Below are 22001 nucleotides of genomic sequence, written 5' to 3' on the forward strand. Positions count from 1 at the left end.
TAACTTCCTCTTTCCTGATAAGTAAATAATCATCAATAATTATTCCTAAATTCATAACCTCAAAATTAAAAAAAATACTTTTACAAAAAACTTTCTTTTCAATTAGATCACTGATGATGACGAAAGTTGAAAGCGCTTTGCAATAAGAATTCATAATTATATACTTCTATACAAAAACTCTTTGATTCATTCACTAAAATTAGTCGAATCAGTAGTACCAACAATTTGTACCTGCTAGATACCTGTACTTGAAACTAACTGGTTGCCAATTAATAATAGCTTTTGATTAAGGTCCATATTTTTGTATAAATTTCATTGTTAATTAGTGTAAGTACTAGTCCAACTGAGGAAACTAATGTTTTCTTTCCTTATACGAGGAATCGGGCAAATTTCGGATATGCAGTTGGTTACCTCGTTCACAGGCAGATGGGGCGACTACAAACCTGTTGTTTGTTGTATGCTCCTGCTTAGTTCGAGGAATGATACTCTGACGGAATTCGATTTTCAATTATCGGAAATCATCGACTTTATGTTGATGATATATACTACCTTGCACTGATGAGTAGCCAAACAGCCCGAAACCGGTCTGCAAGTGTGTTCCAATAATTGAAAATCTATTGCGGCAGTTGTATCGCCAAGAGCATATGCAGGAATAACTTCAGTGAAGAATCCTGCACTGACACTTGTCGGATATAATCCAACGCCCTTCGTGGTATTAGCCAGGGGAGTAGTTGTTTTCTGAGAGGTGTCATTCCATTAACCTACTATGTAGGGAGTTGAGACTGGCCTGAATGAATTGTTCTTAGATAATTTGAACTACTGTTGTAATGAAACAAGTAATGAAAACAAAGTCGATATTGTGAAGTTTTGTAATTGTTATCGTGAATATAATTTGACAGAATTTCACATTGTGAATTGTGACCTATTTTCGAGCCTGCAAGTAAAAAATCATGTGTTTCTGGAATATTGGGCTAGTATAATTCGGGATTTTTCGATGTGAAGATTTCTTAAATTATAAGATTCTTCTTCTTCGCTTAGCATACAACCCAACGTTTTATTATTCTCCCAACGTGTACAGGAATTTTAGGACTAAGAAGCTCTCCCTAGTGATTCACAGTTGTATATTTTCAGTTTCTATTTATTCATTTTATATATTTTCTTTCTTCGTTGTGTCCATTTTCGGAATATATCAGTCGCCCAACCAGCATTTCTCGAACCAATAAAAACACCCAACCTTGCTCATGTAGAAACGTCCGTTCGATATTTCTTATGCCCAAATTCAATTATTAATTCCAAGTGAGGCACGTTCCTACGTTTTCCCCTTTTACAAGACCCTATTCAGACGACAGGAATTGAATTATCTATTCGACTTTTCTCCGTCGCCTTCATCAATTATTCGTAGGAATCGTGTTGCCATCCTCGGGCAACGTCTTGTCGTTCCTGGAACTCGATTCAGGAACGCGGTACACCTTCGAAAAGCCGAGGGTATATTTGAGATGCGGCTTTGCGGTGATAAACGACGGGATTTATAAGTTGAGTAGTCTTGAGATACTCGAGCTCAACGTTTACTCCTCATCCGACCGGTGAAGATTTGTTTGTTTCCCATAATGGTTCCGACGGTTGAAGAAGGATGCTGAGTACATTGAGGAGATATTTCCGTTCAGTCTCCATCAGGATATATTGGATGTTTCTCAATAACATACTCATTTTTGTGTTCGAAAGAAAACTTCCAAAGGAACATATGTTTTGATGGGAAAATACTTTCAGCTGCTTCCTTTGATATTCAGGACAGATATCGAGGAAAATGATCTAAAGTATGCTGTCGCAGCATGGATGAATTACATGCTTGGAGAAGATTAGTAAACATGCTCATCATGGAAAAAACAATAATATACTGTTGGAACCCTGTAACAGGCTAGCTGCTAGATTTACTAGACCATCATGGATGGTAACGAGTCCAGGGAAAATATAATAATATAATGTGGAAATGCTTGACCACAACGACATGTACCAATAAGGTGGAAATAGAGCACAAGCACTACAGGAAAATCCCTAGGGCGCTCTAAGAGCGGTGTCTGTGCGAAAGTTGTGATTCACATTTGGAGAAATGTTCTCAGCAAGTTTATTCCACATAAACGCAGTTCTCCAAATGAAAGAGTTGTTGAACAGTGGAAGTTATTGGAAAATGGAAAGCGGGGATAAGTGAAAGTACTATAACGACCTATAAATAGTCATCTCTCGGAGGAATCAGTCCAGTCATGACCCGAAGACGATTGAGTTGGAATCTCTCAACTTTTTATTTTTATTTTCTTTTTTCATTTCTTTATTTTTATTTATTTTTGTTCAATTGTTCTATTTTACTTGTATTTTATTTCACTATTATTTCATTTCAGGTTTATTTTTGCTTAATATAATTGTTATTTTCAGCTATTAATTTTTAATTCTTCTTTTTCTTAGTTTTTCCAGGGATTTCAAATCATTTTATATAGTAGACAATGGAAGTCCGAACTAGTGAAATTCATCATGAAACATTGTCAATAACCTTCAAACAAATCACTTGCAACCTTGATAGTCTGGAACATCAAAGAAATGTTGGAGATTTGTCTCTCTTCTATAGATACTTTCACGGGAAGTGTTCAAGTGACTTGGCACATTTGATTCCACCAAGAGCGGAACATATCAGAAATACGTGACGGACTGTGGCTGCTCATCGTTTTTAGCATCAACTCATTACACCTCGAACTTCACTATTCAAGAACTCTCTCACTTGGAGAACGGCGTTTATGTGGAATAAACTTCCTGAGAACGTTTTTCCAAATGCATTCAATCTCCAGCGATTCAAATCCAATATGAATCACTACTTTCGCACAGGCACCGCTTGTGTTTCGTACTTGAAAAAATTGAGTCTTGATTAATTTCAGTCATCCCCTGGTGACGGTGTTTCAGTTCTGTAGTGGGAAGTGTTTTCATCAGATTCATTTTACTCCAGGGGTTCCAGTGCCACGTATCAAGAAATTTAACCAAGTCCGGAAAACAAAAATGTATAGCATCTCATGACCAATACCTTCAATGAAAGTTTCATTGATTTTTTCAATTAGGAAACCATTCATGAGAAAATAATAGTGAGTTTCGACTTCTCTATTTCCTTCACTACAAGTTACCCCAATACGTACCAAATATGCATCAACTAATCTATTCCATCAAGTTTCCTGTTACTGTAATAACAATTTTGCTTCAGGTGATCCGAGAAAATTGGAATCTGAAATACAGCGCTTGCTTCGTGATGTGTCTGCTAACGAACAAGACGGTGCCGACAGCTGTGAGTATCGTAGCCAGAGTTAAGGACCCCCCTTCCAACCTGTTGGCAGTCATCAATAACTACAACGAGACCGTGACGACCCCCCAGAACAAGTTCGGAGTCTGTGTCAAGCCTCTTCATTTCGACTACAATAGGGTAAGCTCGACATATATCTCGGCAGAAGGATCGTTAAACGGCTTCGTATATAAAAAGTGGTGCTTCATAATTAGAGTGACTTCTGAAGGATCTCGAAATGATGCATATCCGTTCTCTTTCGCCTGATTCTGCTTAAATCTCCTGGAGGCGCAAACACGAAATAGGGTACATTTAAAGTTGGGAAGAGAAGTCTTACTTTATGATCTTGTTTGGAGCAACTTTTTATGAGACATGCTTATTCCATCTAATACTTCCTGTGTATTTTGGGCTTTTTGAATCAAAACATTTATCAGCCTTAAGGATTACTGACATATGTAGTAATTAATTTTAATGAACTGAATAACACATTTTTATAACATTCATCTGTTGACACCTAGACATAATATGTTTTTACCATAAATATGTAGAAATCATCAAATTTATCATTATGTTTGTGACATGATTTTTCACATATGAAACATCAAATTATCATTTATTCGTTTTTTGCCTCTCTTTTCCGCTTTTCTTTTTTTTTTTCTCTTCTGCTACTCTCCTTTTTATTTCTTTTTTATTTTTCATTAAGCAAATAATGTGTATTAATCTAAGTTATCTCTTACTGGTTGGATGGAAGAGCAATTTCTGTCTTGATTTGTCATGTGCAGACGTTGAATTCTGCCATTTGTTAGGTTAGATTAGTATCTCTTGTACTGAGTAACCGTCCAGTAAAAGCATTTATTATTATTATTATTAGATAATTGAAGAAACTGCTTCTTATACAGTGCATTCCATTTAAAACGAGCCACCCTGAATCAGGTACTTTTGGTACAATTATTTTCAGGGAAAATAAAAATACACGTCAACAATAGTATACAGAGGGACACATTTTTTGACATATTCACATTTGATGTTACTTCCTCTATCGCACCATGTCACCAATCTTTTTCGAATGGATCACCCTATATTGTTTGGCATTATCAGATGCTCCATGATGAGCAGATTTCAACGAAGTATAAAACATATGGTCTCAAGCTTACGGTTCGAGGGCTACAAATTATTTAAACTGAAAACGAGCCACCCTGAATATGAATAACTCTTGAAACAATGATTTGCATGAAAAATAAAATAACAGGTCAACAATTATAGAGGAGGCCACATTTTGAAAGGTTCGTTCTAAAGACAAATACGGAAGCAATAAATCAGAAAAAGAGTTTTTTTATTATTCCTCGAATCAAAATCCGATGATTGGACAATGAGAGGGGAAAAAATTTCAATGGTGAATGTTCAAAAACTTTTTCACCAACTTCTATACAATAAAAACAAGCTTCCGTTGCTGCCCTCACATGGTTAAGAATCTCGGGAGTTATTTCTCTGCAGTGCCTCATGATATTCTCCCTCAAATCTTCTAATGTTGATTATATCTCATACACTTCAGATTTCAAATGACCCCATAAAAAGAAATCTACAGGAGTGAAATCCGAAGGCCTTGGTAGGCCATTCTGTAGGACCTCTTCTGCCAATCCAGCGACCAGGAAAATGATCATCCAAAAATTGTCGCACTGGAGCTGCATAATGAAGAGGTGCACCATCCTGCTGAAAAACTATTTCGTTTTCGAATTGCCCTATTGATGCACCGAATTATTCGATTCTCCAACATATCCAAATATTCATCACTAGTCAAATTATCATCGATAAAAAAAGGTCCTATGATGTGGTCACCTAAAATTCCTGACCAAACATTCAGTTTTTGATGTCGTTAGGTATGAAGTTGACATTATAAATGGGGATTCCTATCACTCCAATATCAACAAATTTGCCGATCCACCTCTCCATTCGAATTTAACTTACATTCATCCGAAAAACAAATTTTATACAAGAAATTCTGAGGCAAGTTGATCCGGTCAGTGAGACTTTCAGAAAACTCGATACGCGTACCGAACTCATCTTCGTTCAATTCATGGACTAACTTAATTTTAAATGGATGAAATTTGTACTTATGAAGGATCCTGAAAACATTTGTACGACTGATTCCTGATTCTCGAGATACCTTAGTTAGAGATTGCGAATTTTCCATTAGTCTAACGCGCCCTAGAACTGCAGTACAAATAGCTTCATCCAGTTTCCATGAATTTGTTCAATAATTCCGAAACTCATTTGTGTCGAACATTTCTTCCTGAATGATTATCATTGTAACTTCACCTGGTATGTAATCTTTATTGTAGAATGAGACAAATATAAAATGACGAGAATATCGAATTCAAACTCAACTAGGCAAAATAAGACTTTTTTGAAGTATACTTCACAAAAACACCTATGAAACCTAGGTAACAGATTTTACAGAAGTTCATTCAGGGTAGCTCGTTTCCAACTCAAATAATTTTTAGCATCCAAACTATGAGCTTCAGATCATAATGTATTCTACTTTGTTGAAATATGTTCATCATGGAACATCTGATAATGCAAATCAATTGATCCTTTAAAAAAATGGTGACATACTCTGGGGTTGCGATAGGAAAAGTTAGATCAAATATGAATATGTCAAAATATGTCCCCCTGTATACTATTGTTGAAGTGTTCTTTTATTTTTCCTGAAACTCATTGTTCCAAAAGTTATTCAGGGTGGCTCGTTTTCAACTCAAATAATGTGTAACCTCCGAACTATATGCTTCAGACCATATGTTTTATACTTTGTTGAAATCTGCTCATCATGGAGCATCTGATAATGCGAAACAATAAAGGGTGATCCATTTTTAAAAAATGGTGACATGTTCTGGGAACACGATAGACGAAATAACATCAAATGTGAATATGTCAAAATGTGTCCTCCTGTATACTATGGTTGACGTGTTTTTCAAGTTTTCCTGCAAATGATTGTACCAAAAGTTATTCAGGGTGGCTCGTTACAAATGGAATCTTCGTCTGATTTTGCATGAATCTGCTCAAGGCGCAAACATAAAATAGGTTAGGTTAGGACGGTGGCCGGTTGAGTTGTCGTGAGTGGCTTATTCCACTCATTCATTCGACCGGAACGTGAAACGATGGTTCGAGCCGGCAGGCCGGAATTTTCACTGTCTATCATCTAACTTGTGCTAGGCATCGCACCTTCAAAAGTGAAACCACGGTAATCATTAGCTCGCACGTGTTGAGACTTTTCATGATTGTCGTTCGTAGGAAGGAGTCAACTGGTTAACAAAAAAATAGATTTCGAAATTCAAAGTTAGGAAGAACTTATTTAATGATCATATTTGGAACAGCTTTTTATGAAATGCTCGTTCCACCCAATCCTTTCTGTGTTTTTGTGCGCTCTAATTCAAAATATTGATTTACTTCAAAAATAACTAAAAAATGTAAGCCGAACGTAATTTTCTTTTTCTTGAATGAACTGAATAAATGACACAAAAAAATAAGAAACTGCTTTTCATATAAAAAACGGGCTTCATATCAATGAGAGAAAGTTTCTTAGAAGCTCAAACACGAAATGGATTACATTTAAAGTTGGAAAAAGAATCCTCATTTTATGGTCTTGTTTGGAGCAACTTTATATGAGACATGCTTATTTCTTGATGCTTCCAGTGTTTCTTGGGTTTCCTGATTCAAAACGTCGGTCTGCTTTGAGAATAACTGAAAAATTTATTTTTTTCAATAAACTAAATAACACAGAAAAATAATTATACTGCTTTCCATATTGAGAGCGATGCTTCATAATGAGACTCATTTTTGATGGATTTCGAAAGGATATTGTTCTCTATACAATTCGTTCAATTATGCATTAATCTCTTAGAGAGACAAAAATTAAATGAGACATTGAAAGCTACAAGGAGAATTCACAATTCAGGTGCAACTATTTGTGATACTTGCTAATTCCACCTACTGCTTCCTGAGACTCGTTTTTTTGAGCTTTCTGATTTGAAACATTGACTTTTTCAAGAGTTCCTGAAAAACATAATCAAAATGTAATTTTTTTTCGTTTTTCGATGAACTGAATGAATAATTAGAGGATATCAAAATAACGCATATTGTTGTTTCTAGAATTGAAAAACGTAGGAGAATTCCTATCGACTGTAGCATCTCTTTATGATACACATGACTCTTCTATCTATGACAAATTGGATCACCTGAAGACGATTATGAATACTAACAATCAAAACGTCGTCAGATAATTTGTCTTGAAATCTTTCAAATAGAATCACTGTTGAAATAATACATATTTCAAGACTTTTTTGAATTCCTTACGGCCAACAATATTTTTTTGAGATTTTCTTTGGACCCTATTTTTATTTGGCATCTGTGAAACAACAATAATAATTATAAGTTTTATAGCTGTTAGGTTGTTTCCTCTATAAATAATATAACATATTATCAATATGTGGCTAACAGAATTATTCATATTAATCATTGAATATCAACTTACAAGACCCTTCTAAGTTTCAAAAAGAAACACTTCTCTTTGAAAAGAGGAAAAATCATTAGACTCTGTTCCTTATTTAGTGCTATAATTTTTAGACTGCTAGACATGAATATTCTTTTTTTTTTTTCTTTTTCGTCTCCATGCCTATATATCTAATATTTTGATTTTTGGTAGAGTTTCAGCCCTTGCAGCTGAAGTTAATGCTATAAGCATAGTAAACTTCAAAGACACGTCTGCCAGGATAAATTTCTGCAAAGGATATAATTTCTCAAGATACTATTGAATTTTACTGGAATTCTGAATATGATAGTAATTAGCAAAAACTGGTCTTCAGGATAAAAAATTAGAGCTAATGCTGAGCTATGGGTATTCAAAGTTGTATAATATGCTCCCTCACTAAGTTCGGTTAACAGACGGTTTGAATTCACCAATTTCAAAAGAATTTATGAACTGTCACCATTTTGAAAATGATGATAGTAACTGTTTTTGAGAACTCTCACATAGTGAGGGTATCATTATTGAGATACTTGGTTGACGTTTTTGAGTGTGAACGACCTTTATATAATTTCTCTGCAGCCAGGATAAGATTATTGTGCAAAGGATGTCGTGTCCTGAAAATAAACGAAATAAGTGACTTTTAAGAATCAAAATATATAATATCTGAAACAAGCAATATGCGAGAAACAAATACCATGGTTGTGAAAGCCAGAATGGAAGAAACATGATTACTTCCGCTTCTTCGAAGACTATCTTGTTCAAAACACTTAATATGATAGAGAACGGGGAAAATGCGTAGCCATCATACTGTGAAAGTATCTACAGCAATTGAATCAGGTTCTCTATGCCAGGATATGAATGTTTCATATTTGTTGGCAACATATGATCCGAATGGGTCAATTTGGGGTTTTCCATATTTTCTGGTTATTATTTGATCATCTAAAGACAACTCTGTATCAATAGCTAAAAATCTTGCAGCTTTATTTGCTAGATATTCATCTTTCGTGGTAATGTATGACGCAAACCTAATAATTTTTCGTTTTTCACACCATTTCCAGACATTGAAAATTATCGAATTCAAATATTCGTATTTAATGCCTCCCTTTCAGTAAGTCGGTGAAATTTTCGCAGTATTGTCGATACGCAGTAAAATACGACATTGCGTTTTTATTTTTGGACAAATATCCCAGTTCCTAATAAGCTGCAAGCAATTCGAAATAGTTATTATGCATTCCTATTTCTTTTGTTTTCAAAATCCACCAGTTAATTTCTGATTGTAAAAAGAGGTATAACCACATTTCAGAAGAATAGTCATCACGATTTTTCTAGCCCAAAAATCTTTCGTTATTTCATTTGCTTGTATGTAATAACTATGCAATATGTAAGCAGACTGATATAAGTCTGGTCATCAAGTGGGCCATGTAGACATGTTGAATATAAAATCTGACATTTCTTGGATGACATTGTACAAGTAGTACATAGGAATATTCCGAGCTTTTATCTTCATTTGATGTTTGTGCTCCTGGCCTTTAGCAGATATTCTCAAATTGAATAAAGGTAAGGTAGAATAAATAAAAAAACTGGCGCTTTTCCCATGACCAGAAATACAATAATCTTCTCGACTCGCGTTCCACCAACCAAGTTGGTGTCTTCAGAAGATGAAGAGAACTGATTCTCATATTAGTCTGGGCGATATAATGTTGATCACGATCGTGGTGATCGTGATCAACAATGCTATAACCCTCTGAATTTCAAGAGAAATTTTGCATCTTGGTGTAGGTAACAGTGGCGATAACGTTGATTGTGGTTTGTAGATGGTCCAGATATTTTGTCGTGTCAACATTCTTCCGATTTTGTCGGTGGTTTCCTCATCTTATGGTAGGTCTGGTCCATTTTTGTTATCAAGGAATTTTTTTTTGTCAATCACTCTTTTGGCATTCTGTGATCCGTAGCCATTCACAAATTACTTTAAGAAGTGCCTATTCTTAACACGCTTTTATTGGTTTCTCTTATATGTTTGTTTGTTTGTAATCAAATCCTTTGAACCCGATTTTGACTAACTTTGAACGGTCAAATATATTTAAAACAAATATTATTATACAAATAATAATAAAATTCATTGGAAAATATACATATTTCAATGTCACAAGTTGTACGAGGCAATTTCCGAATAAATATAAAAATCCCACAGAAGAAGGGGAAGATGGAGTACTAATGAATACAATTTCAAAAATGAAAATATAAAATCTTATAACATAATTTAGACATAATAATTTAATTATATCTCCAAACTTTCTGTATGAAGATGTGAATCAGTTTCTGTGTATGTCACTGTTATACTAAACGTTTTTTATATCAACGTACTGGTGTATCGGTGATGATACAGTAATTCCATAAATTTATCTCATTATTCTGATCAGGATCGCCAGGGTTAAATAATTTCCTCACACAGCCTCTGTGTGAGTGCAAGTGAGACAACCACACTGTGGTTGATCAAAGGAGATCTTGCTAGAAAAATCGTCACCTGTTTACTTTGTAGTAAATGTTCAAGAGGTAGTGAAAACTTATGTGAATTTTTGAAACTTCACCTAGCGTTTCCTGATATGACTAATAACCAGTCCGTGCAAAGATTATTGTTAAATCATTTGAAAATGGAATTTTTAACAGGTAATGATCGACTGTATTGCCAAACATGCGCCAAACTAACTGACTGTTATAAGGAAACAAGTATAGCTGAGGCACCAGTCAATCTAATAATAACACTGATGATCTTCAAACAAGACTCAACCTCTGACGGAAGCAAGAAACTCTTTCGAAGGTTCGAAATAGATGAACATTTAAATTTAGCAGACCACTATCATAATATTCATGCAGTCATTGTTCACTGTGGTTCTGGCGTTGAATTTGGTCATTATTTCGCCAAAGACGAAACGGACTGGTTTAAGTTTGACGATTTTATTTTTATCGTTGTTTTATAATCGCAGAATTAAAAAAGGGGTTGAAATAGCAAACCAAACCAAACAGAGGAAAATGAATGAATGTTTAGAAAGCTAAAGAATACAACAGCAACACAAATAAAGAAAATAATCCGAAACTAATTCAAGATTGTGTTCAACATCGATAATAAGTCCTATGGCTTGGCTGAAACCAAAATAAACATTTTTACAAAAAAACTAATTTTGTTGTAAATAAATATACTTTAGAAAACTAAAAAACATGCTTTTAGGAAACATCTAACTAAAAAGTTAGAAATATTTATTTAAATAAGCTTGAAACAATAACGGACGAAAAATAACAGTATTATTGTGAAAAAAGCGACGGCCGCTTGATATGCACAAAGCGTAACTCTTTTTTCACAATAATACCAGTATTTTTCGTTCGTTATTGTTTTAAGCTTATTTTTTTTCAATTCAACTTTTTAGTTCGATGTTCTTTAAAAGTGTGATTTTCAGTTTTTCAAACTATATTTATTTTACATTTTTTAGTTTCGTATGCTATAAAAGCGTGGTTTTTAGTCTTTTTATATCGAATTATAGTTCGAATTATATCAAGAATGTTACCGTACAGCGCCATCTGCCCGCGAATAGATCAAGCAATAATGTCGATAATTCTTTCAAATATAGTTCCCGAGCTTGAGAGTTACAAACGAACAAACAAACATACATACATTCCTACAGGTGAAGCTAATAAAAGCGTGTTAAAAATCGTGGGGTACTAAAGATCCATTGTAATAAATATTTGGTTAGGAGCTGTGGCCAGATTGGAGCCATACTAAAAATATATTTTAAATCATCCCATACTTTTTTACAACAATTTTTTTTGTAAATATATTCATTCTGATATCAGACTTTTTTTCATGTTAGCCTACGAACTTTTCATTCCAACATTATATTGATATAAAAGGGAAAAATGTGTGTTGTTGTTGTTGTTTACATTTCCACAAATGGTTCGCCGCAACCATCGATACGTAGCTAAATTATCTTGTTAAAATTTCATACGGCCATCACTCAATTCTCAATTGGTTTGACGTTAATAAACACGTAAAGCTAGAGTTATTATGTCCGAAATTTTCATTTCCATGTTTACCAATGAATGAAAATGTTTTTTTGTTTTACATCGACAAACACGATGTGTGATTAAAATTTAACCGATATTGCGCTTTGTTTGGAAGCCGAAGTGAAGGTCGTTATGTTCCAAATATTTTTTTTAATTTCCTGTTAGAATCAACAATGCGAGGGACATGTGAGCGAGATGTAAATGATTTCATTTCAGTATTACATTTGATAGCTATATCATAATCAACTCTGTTATTAGGATGTTACTATGCATCGGGATTTTCAGTAATGATAGTCATTAGATATTCTTTTTATCTCGAAATGCGGGAACTTCATTGAGAGTATTCATGAACTAGAATCATTTTTGTTGAAAAACTGCATTCCTAACGGAGACATATATATATATATATATATATATATATATATATATATATATATATATATATATATATATATATATATATATATATATATATATATATATATATATGTGGGTACCCGCAAGAAAAAAAAACAATGAAAAGTGTTTTTTTGGTAGTTCAAAAAATGGATTCGTAATGTGGAATACCCCAAGTCCTGATGTGAAATAGTTTTGAATGAGCAGAAATATTGAAGAAACTATCGATTTGAATGTATATAAACAACGAAGTAAAGAAAGTCATTTTAATTTTGGAATTTTCAAAAAAAATTAAGATCGAGAAGTATTATATCAACGGCAGAAGTCACAGACATATGGTTCTTTCTCTGATCCTGCACATTCTTCGTGAGCCCAGCAGTTACACATGAAGCACATAATCCAAATTTCACCGCGATTGTTCTCAGAAAAATGCTCTTCACAAAAAATGCATTGAACGTCATGATCAGGATTTGCTTGCCCATGAAAAATTTCATCGTTTTCCGAAGAATTATGGAGAGAAATACTTGATGCAGCAGATTCTGAACTTGATAAATCATTTTTCTGGCATTTTTTTTATTTTTCATGTTAGCTCTACCATTACGACTACTTCTCTGGGCTGAACTACAACCTGCATTTTCTGTAATTACTTTTCTCTTAACTGCAATCTTCTTCTCCTTTGTCGGCGCGTTTAAAGATAACTCGAGCTCATCCTTATTCGGCGTCGCAGTAATAATTTTTGCTCTTCCTGGTTTTCTGCCTCGAGTACCTTTTTTTCTTTGTACGGTAAGTATTGGAGCAATGTCCTCTGGTTTGACAAGGGACTTGCTTGTACTTGCCGCCCTTTGTTCAACTTGTTGGTTATCAATTGATGCCTCTGGCATAGATACATTGTCAGCAGTTGCATTTTCCTTGTTACGTTCAATATTTCTCCTAGTTGGATAAATTCCTGTGGTAGCAAATCCTTTGATGGCTCGCTCTGCTGATTGTAACTTCAAATAAGCCCGCCCAAACAGTTCGCATACATCAAAATGATTAACAGGGCGTTGATTCTCTTTCAAAAATATTCTTATTTCTTCATTATAAAATATTTTCAGAGGCCCCATTACTGTCTTGTCAAGTGGCTGCATTTTATGGGAGGTGTGTGGCGGCAAGGAAAGTATTGTAACAAAATTTTCTTTTGCTTTTATTATAACGTCTAGGTTTCTTGTATGAGTGTTATGCCCATCCAAAATCAATAGGACCGGGTTGGTTTCAGATGGACGAACTTATGAGAGAAAGTGATCAAACCAAGCAGTAAATAGATCCATTTGGATCCATCCTGATGGGTGGAATTTAAACAAACTGCTAGGTGGAGCTCCCTTCTTCAATTGTTCATTACAATTCTTGCGCGGGAAAATGATCATTGGCGGTACGAATACTCCATCTGCGCTCATAGAGAGAGAAACAGTTATTAGCGATCCCCGCTCTGAAGAAGTAAGGGTCCCAATTTGACGTTTACCCTTCATAGCTAAAATTGAGGACACTTAGACTGTACAACGCTTATTCCACATTCATCTTCATTGAACATTTGCCTAGGAGAAAGTTTCTTCTCTTCCATAATATTTTCCAATAAGTCTAAAAATTCTTCTACACTTTGTTTGTTAAACCCAGCAGCCCTAACAACAGATGTACCTGTTGGCCGTCTAAAGCTGATTTTATCCCTATGCCGGTTAAGAAATCCCTTCATCCATTTCTTTCCTGCAGATTCTTGTAGTAATGAAAACTTATTTGGAATGTTATTACGTTTCGCTAATTGAAATGCAAGATAACGTAGATCTCTTCTCGTTAATCCAAAAAATTGTCTTTCCATTTTCAGGACATGGTCCACAAGGTTATTTTTCAATTCTAGAGGTAAAATGGGATTTCTTCCCAATGATTCTTTTTTGATATCATTAATATTTTTTACGCTTTTACAGTACCTGAATAGAGTGGCACGTGGTACATTATAAAATTTTGCAGCTCGCAAATATCCCATTTGATAGTTTCTCACTGCTTCTACAGCGTTTTTCATATCTTCTTCTTTCCACTTATGTTGGTTAATATTTTTCGAAGGTATTTTCTGAAAAAGATTGAAAACGAAAATAATATTTGTATGTTTATAATTTAGGCGTCCTAATGTGGAATATTTCATATTCAGCCTCTCTCTAGTATTCCACTTTCGGCGCCTCCTAACCTTATATTTCATATCAACATGATCAAACTCAAATAGTTTGTTTGCATTCATTTTAGGGCATATTTTTCACTCACCATCTATATTTTATTCACTCAAAAAATATATCTCCTAAACAGTATGGAAATAACAAGGTACATTAACTTTTATTTGCCGATGAAAAAGAGTCTGACTTAAACCACGTTCAGTTTAATATTTCTGATCTACTGCGCAATAGACCTGACAGATTTCTACATATTGAAAGTTATGAAAAGATTTACCAAATACGTCAATTCAAGGGCAGATGGCGTATGTAGTTCTTTTTATAAGAGGGTATTTCACACTAGGAACCTATTTCACATTAGGCGACTTTACTCTATATATACAGTGTCACCGATAAAGTCCGCATCAAATGGGAAACTTTTTTATTTATCGTTTTATGTGAAATTTGATTTTGGCAGTAGATTTTGCTTAAGAAATGATGTCAAATGGCGTCTACAAAATAGGTCACGTGATTTCCTTAACCTGTCAAAATTGACATTTAAAAAAAGAAACATCGAAAAATGACATAATTCTTCAAAATATCCAAAAATATCAAAAGATAAAAACATTTTCTTTTGTAATTTTATACCCACACACCAAGTTTCAAACCCATAATAAGTATTTTATATTTTCACTATTTTTCCGCATTCCTGCTTTTTCTACGTATCAAAATTTAAGCACACCTGTACTAAATCATTTATTTTAACTAAACTCGTCACCGAATTTCTTTTTTTGTAATATAATAATATTTTAAGAGCCTCTTTGATGTTAAAAACAAATTTTGAAAAATAAAAGTTGTCAAACTTGATGCAAAGTTCATCTAGTTTCAACGGGGCTTTCCAAACTATACAGTATTTGAGTTTTTTAATGAGCAAATGAGCATATTTTGTTTCTTTTTTAAATGTCAATTTTGACAGGTTAAAGAAATCACGTGACCTATTTTGTAGACGCCATTTGACATCATTTCTTAAGCAAAATCTACTGCCAAAATCAAATTTTACATAAAACGATAAATAAAAAAGTTTCCCATTTGATGCGGACTTTATCGGTGACATATATATATATATATATATATATATATATATATATATATATATATATATATATATATATATATATATATTTATATATATATATGTCACCGATATATATATATATATATATATATATATATATATATATATATATACCTGAAAATAGTGTCCGACCGAAAGTTCGGTTTCCGTCGAGTTTCGGCAAAAAAAACTGGTTTCGGTTTAGTTTCGGTTTCGGCGGCAAACCTGCCGAAACTACTACCGAAACTGCATTCGGGAGTTCCCGCGCTGTGATCGGGCATGTTCGGCACGTTGAATTTCATACAAACGACGGAGACATTTTGCCACGTCCACGTGCCTAATCATGTCGTGACTCGTGAATTACTTTGTGATTTACTTTGTTTATTACATAAATATTAAATACCTATTGAAATAGAAGGTAACGACTTAAATAAGTAGTTTTATGTTTAATATTTTCGAAAAACCATCAATAATATTCAAAAGAAGGATTTACACCCACTCAAATGAACACCCCACCTATTTTAGGTATTTTTAAGGTGCAATTAATATTTTTTCTTACATAAGGGTTTGTTATGTTGATTATAATGTCAAAGACTCCATAACGTTATGATTTAAAGATAAAACAATAAAGACTTACTGATTATAATAACGTTTTCTTTATTTTTCCCCCAAAACATAATCCTTGTAAGGAAGTTTCGGTTTCAGTCGAAACTGAGACCGTTGCCTAAATTCGTTTTCGGTTTCGGTTGTAAAAACCAATTTCGGTCGGACACTACCTGAAAGATCTGGAACAGTTAGAGAGAATAAAAATTTGTGAAAAGTCAGGGAATTACATTCCTAATACATTGGCTTTTTCAGTTAATTATGTGAGTTCGAAAACATTTCAATATTCATTATACTCGTATCGGTATTGATAACAAAAAAATAAATTGATGGATGTAGCCGTTACTACGTGGTAGGAAATCATAATAAAGAAAAGAGAATTGAAACTTTCTATATTTTTTACTCATAAACCGTTGTTAATGTATATGTATAATGAATAAGTTTGAAAATCTCCTTATAGGACGAAACTGTAGTAACGTTAGTTACAAATAAAAGTAGTAAAAGACATAGAAAGTTTCAATTCTTTTTCCTTCATAACGAAAAAAGTTGAATTTTTAAGTTATTTCGATTTCCATTTTTTTCATGTGGCAATATCGAATTCAGACGTAAATAGAGCAACCCTGAATGAACTTTGTTGAGAGGCATCGATTTTATAGGGAGTTTTCCTTGATGGTTTTGTGGCCCAATTTCAATTTTTCAAAATCCCGACCTTTCGGTTTTTTGTTCAACCATATTCATGAGTGCTTGGTCCTATTGATTTTAGTCAGAAATAAATATACAATGCACATTAGATAACTTCTACAAACAAATGTTTCATTTATCAATTGTCCTCCTGTTCTAAGTGGTTAATTATAGACATTATCAAACCATGAATATGGTTTAATAAAAAACCAAAACGTCGGGTTAAATTAAAATACTTCATAGGGAGTGTTTGGCGTTCTTACATCCTGGTTCCGTATTGGGAATTTATTAATATTTTCAAAGTTTCTTCAGAGAGAAGAACCAGTTTTTCATGTGAAACCAGCTACAATATCTTTTAGAAAAAATGATGTGAACCGATAAGTAGAAACTTCTCTAACATTTATAGGACAATTTTCTTTCTACTTCTTATATCACAAATGCGAAACTACTCTGAATAAGAGAAATCAAATGAATCTGATTATTATATCGAGGTGACATACATACCATGTAACACAGACTTATGGTACACTCCCCTTCTTTTCTTTATTCTTTCACTTATCCTTACGGAACTATTAATATCGATTATGTTCACAAAGATACATTTTTTGACGTAATTTGAGATTTTTTTCAACTTCCGGTTTTTCCGGAAATCTTATCAACGTTTAATTTTCAAATAGAACACCCTGTATATTATTACATTTTTGAAATCTACACAATTTTCTGAATTCAATGATACCTAATACTTAATATTTTAAGTGTTAAGACGCTCGGTTTATTTTTCGATCTAGAGAGCCATGAAAATTATCAAGTATTTTCACAATTTAATAAAGGTAATTTAATGAGGTGGCTATGAATTACAAACAACTTTTGACATTTCTATAAACTGACATTGTTTGTTAGTTACTGAACACATTGTTGTCAATCGGATTTCTAACAGAAATAAGTTGAAAATGCCACAACTGTATAACAGAAACGAGAAATGAATGAATGAATGAAAATCGTATATTACAAGTTATTTACAGTTTTTACAATTTTGTGTGTGTATGTGTTTGTGTAGGGCCCTGCTATAGGCTTATGCCTCTTCAAGGTGAGTGAGTTGTGTGTGTGTGTTTTGTGTTTTATGTTGGTGTTTGTGTTGTGTTGTTTTTGTGTTTCAGTTTTCTTAGTTGGTTTTTATGTTGATCCATGTGGTAGTCCGGGTTCATTGCGGTGGTCGGAGGTCCAGATGTTATGATTCAGTACGGGTTTTTGGGCCGGGGTTGTGCGTGTTTTAGGATATCGGTACTTTCCGTGGCGCTGCTGTCAGGTATCCGCTATCTGTATCCCAGTGGGAAATCCTCTAGGATATCCTGGATCGGCTCCGGTGGGTCTTCCATCGGAGCTTTTTCCTAGGTTTCCTTCAGGATCCTCCACGGGAGATCCATGGCGATGTGAGCGTGTCGATGGCATCGGTGTTGTTGCTGCTCATCGTCCTGGTCGCATATCGTCCTCGGAGTTCCTGAAATCTATGGTTGATTGGTGTAGTATTTATGAGGTTGTATAAGTGTAGGAAAGGGTATCGGTAGTGTAGGTTATGTATGTTGCGTAGTATCCTTCTTTCGGTCGTAAGGATGCGGTGGGACAGTCTCGGAGGAAGCGTACAGTATATCATTGCTTTGTAGTCGAGGACTGGTCTTATAAAGGTATTATAGGTATGAAACAGAGTTCTACTGTCGCATCCCCCAAGTTTTCCTCTCAGAGCTTTTAGAAGGTAAGCTCTCTTCCGGACTTTGTCCAGTGTCTCTCTCAGGTCGATTTCCCAGTTGAGGGTCCTCGTGAAGGTGACCCCCAAGTAGGAAACCAAGTCCTGGAGTATGAGGTTTTCCCCCAAAAGTCTGAGATTCAAGTTGTCCGGGTTTAGTTTGGGACGGGTAGAGGTGTTAGGGTGTCGGAAGAGGATTGTTTGGGTTTTTGTGGGGTTGATTTTGATACGCCATTTCTTGCACCACTGCTCAAAATGGTCGATCATATTTTGGGCTTGAATTTGCAAGCGGCGGGTGTTGGGGGCGGAGGAGTATAGGATGGTGTCGTCGGCGTATTGGAGGATTTTGTGGGTTGTGGGAACATCATGTGCATAGATGAAGAATAGGGAAGGGGCGAGGACTGATCCCTGGGGGACTCCGGCTTTTGGGGAGAAAGGGGTGGATAAAGCTTCACCGACTTTGACGCGGATAAGTCGGTTGGATAAATAGGATGCTACTAGTCGGATAAAGTGATGAGGCAGATTGATTTGGATAAGCTTCCAGATCAGGCCCGCGTGCCAGACCTTGTCGAAAGCCTTTTGGATGTCTAGGGAGATTGCAATGGTGCAAAAAGAAGCGTTGATATTTTGGGATATGTGGGTGTGAAGTTCGACTAGTGCGTTCTGGGTTGAATGTTCGGTCCTGAAACCACGTTGATAGGGAGGGATAATGTTGTGGAGTGTGAGGAAGTCATCAATCGTTCCAGCAGTTTTCCAAGGCAGCTAAGCAAGCTGATGGATCTGTAGGAGTCGGGATTAGTAGGATCCTTGTGGGGTTCAGGGATTAGAATTGTGTTAGCCTGTTTCCAGGCGTTTGGAAAGTAGGCGTGTACGAGACACGCATCTAGGATGTGTTTGATGAATGGGATTGCTGAGGCGGGGAGGTTTTTCAGAACACGGCGGTTAACCGAGTCTGGTACAGGAGCGGTATTTCTATAACTGTGGATGGAGTTGAAGATGTCTTCCTCGCTGAATGGGGATCTTAAGGGACAGTTGGCGTCGAGGGGGATTTGACCTGAGTGCCTGCCCAACTGCGCCGGCACCTGTTGGTGAATGAGGTTAAGAAATAGGTTATCGAGTGTGGGTCTTTAGGAAGGCGGAAGGTCTTTTCGATATTTTCACGGAAGGCTTCGGCTTTGTCGGGAGGGGTGGAAATGATATTACCGTCAATCACCAGGTGACTGTCGGTTTTCCGTTTTGGTCCTGTCAGGACTTTGAATTTGTTCCAGAAAGCCATTCCATCTCGGTAATCTAGTTTTTTAGTCTCCTCTATCCACCGTTGGACTTTTTCATTTGAGGTCACTTGAAAAATATTGTCTACGCAACTTCCCCAACAACCCGCGGGGACCTGGAAGTACGAGTAAGACAAGCCATTCAGAATATATTTCAAAAAAGTTTTGTTTCTTAAATAAATTACAATATGAGAAAATGAGTATCTAAGTTTTATTCCATACAATGATGTTGATTCATTGTGTTGACTTAATTGAAATAATATTAATTCTTTTCACGTTCATTTCCCTCTAGATCGAAAAATAAACCGAGCGTCTTAACACTTAAAATATCAAGTATGGGGTATCATTGGATTCAGAAAATTGTGTAGATTTCAAAAATGTAATAATATACAGGGTATTCTATTTGAAAATTAAACGTTGATAAGATTTCCGGAAAAACCGGAAGTTGAAAAAAATCTCCTATTACGTCAAAAAGTGCCTCTTTGTGAGCAAAATCAATATTGATAGTTCCGTAAAAATAGGTGAAAGAATAAAGAAAAAAAGGGGGGTGTACCATTAGTCTGTGTCACACGGTATACAGTGTGTCAATTTGAAAACTTCCCACCCTCAATATCTCCCCTCCAGTACATAATATGAAAAAATGGTCAGACAGGTCAACTTTATTTGCAAGGGGGACACTCTGAATGAATATTTTCAACCCTCGGGGTTCAACCCCCTAGGAGGGGTGGATGTTACCCTCAGAATTTCAAATGGAAAGGGGGGTCAAGTGGCACATCATTTTGAAGGGCATTCAATTCTCTTGCCAATGATACCTTTTTCATTAGTTTTTGATGAGCAGTTTTTGAACAATAACGTTCCAAACGAACGGTGATTAGAAGTGAATAAGAATAAATGATTAAAACTCGCCCGCACTAGATGTTTGGTATTCAGGTTGGTATTCAAAACAAATGATTGTAATGGACTATTGGAAAAGGTGAGCATCGTACTAGGTAGCATCGTTCCAACCCTTGAGTAATATTCGAATTCGTGGATGTGAGAGGAATGTAGAACTACTTAGTTAACGAAATACGCATCGAGTGCAAACAAAAAATACTAAATTGCAAAAAACAAATTTCAACCATCTTGTTACGCTTTATCTGATAATATGTTCAAAATGTTGTCCATTCTGCTCTAAACAGTAATACAGTCTGTTTTGGAACTCCTCTCGAACATTTTGGAAAACTTCACCACTAATTGACCGGCATGCTGCTGTAATTCGTCCTTTGAGGTCATCCATATCAGTGGGCTGTGTTTTATAAACGACAGATTTGAGATATCCCCAAAGAAAAAAATCTAATGGAGTCAAATCCGGTGATCTCGGTGGCCACTCAATTGATCCCCTTCTGCCAATCCATCTCTCCCGGAATCGCTCGTTCAACCATTGTCGGACGGGGCGAAAATAATGAGGTGGCGCACCGTCCTGTTGGAAATGTAACAAATCTTCCTGCAACAGTAAATTACCGTGTGCATCAATTTGAGTTTCGAGCTCGTGAGTTATAAGTGGATCGATAGGTGCTTGAAGCATATCTAGGTACAGATCACCATTCAAGTTTTCTTCAAAAAATAAAAGTCCGATAATGGCATTTCCAAGAATACCAGCCCAAACATTAACTTTTTGTGGGTGTTGTGTATGTCCTTCTCGAAAATTGTGAGGGTTTTCGTCACTCCAATAGCGACAATTTTGCCTATTAACATTGCCATTCAGGAAAAATGAACATTCATCACTGAAACAGATATTGAACAGAAGATTAGGTAAAGCATTGATTCGAAGAGTCATGATTTCACAGAATTCTATTCTTCTCTCATAATCATCCTCATGGAGCTCGTGGAGAATCTGCATTTTATATGGATGAAATTTGTGCATTTTCAGTGCTTTCCTTACAGTCTCGTGTGACATTCCCGTCTGTTCTGCTACTGATCGTAAGGAGCTAGTCGGCTCTGCAGCAAATGTTCCCAACACCTCAATTTGAGCATCCTCATTCAGTACTCTGGGGTTATTCCTTTTTTTATTCTTCACCGAACCAGTTTCGGAAAACTTTGTCACCAAATCAAGCACATACCGGTGACTTATATTAAGATTTGGATTTCTTTCAT

General features: G+C 35.3%; 1 protein-coding gene across 3 annotated transcripts in view; it reads left to right on the forward strand.

Annotated features, from left to right (window-relative positions):
* LOC111513200 (beta-1,4-galactosyltransferase galt-1) overlaps positions 1-22001 on the forward strand; it is a 318653-nt gene that overhangs the window by 246029 nt on the left and 50623 nt on the right. For all 3 annotated transcript variants that reach the window (XM_074183706.1, XM_074183715.1, XM_074183711.1), the window contains one exon: positions 3239-3454. In XM_074183706.1, coding sequence (XP_074039807.1) covers positions 3239-3454 — 216 coding nt within the window. The remainder of the gene's footprint in view (positions 1-3238; positions 3455-22001) is intronic.

The sequence above is a fragment of the Leptinotarsa decemlineata genome, unplaced genomic scaffold, assembly GCF_025532065.1.
Source record: "Leptinotarsa decemlineata unplaced genomic scaffold, Ldec_3_MD MMD2_P_RNA_scaffold_2, whole genome shotgun sequence".
NCBI classification, from domain to species: Eukaryota; Metazoa; Arthropoda; class Insecta; order Coleoptera; family Chrysomelidae; genus Leptinotarsa; species Leptinotarsa decemlineata.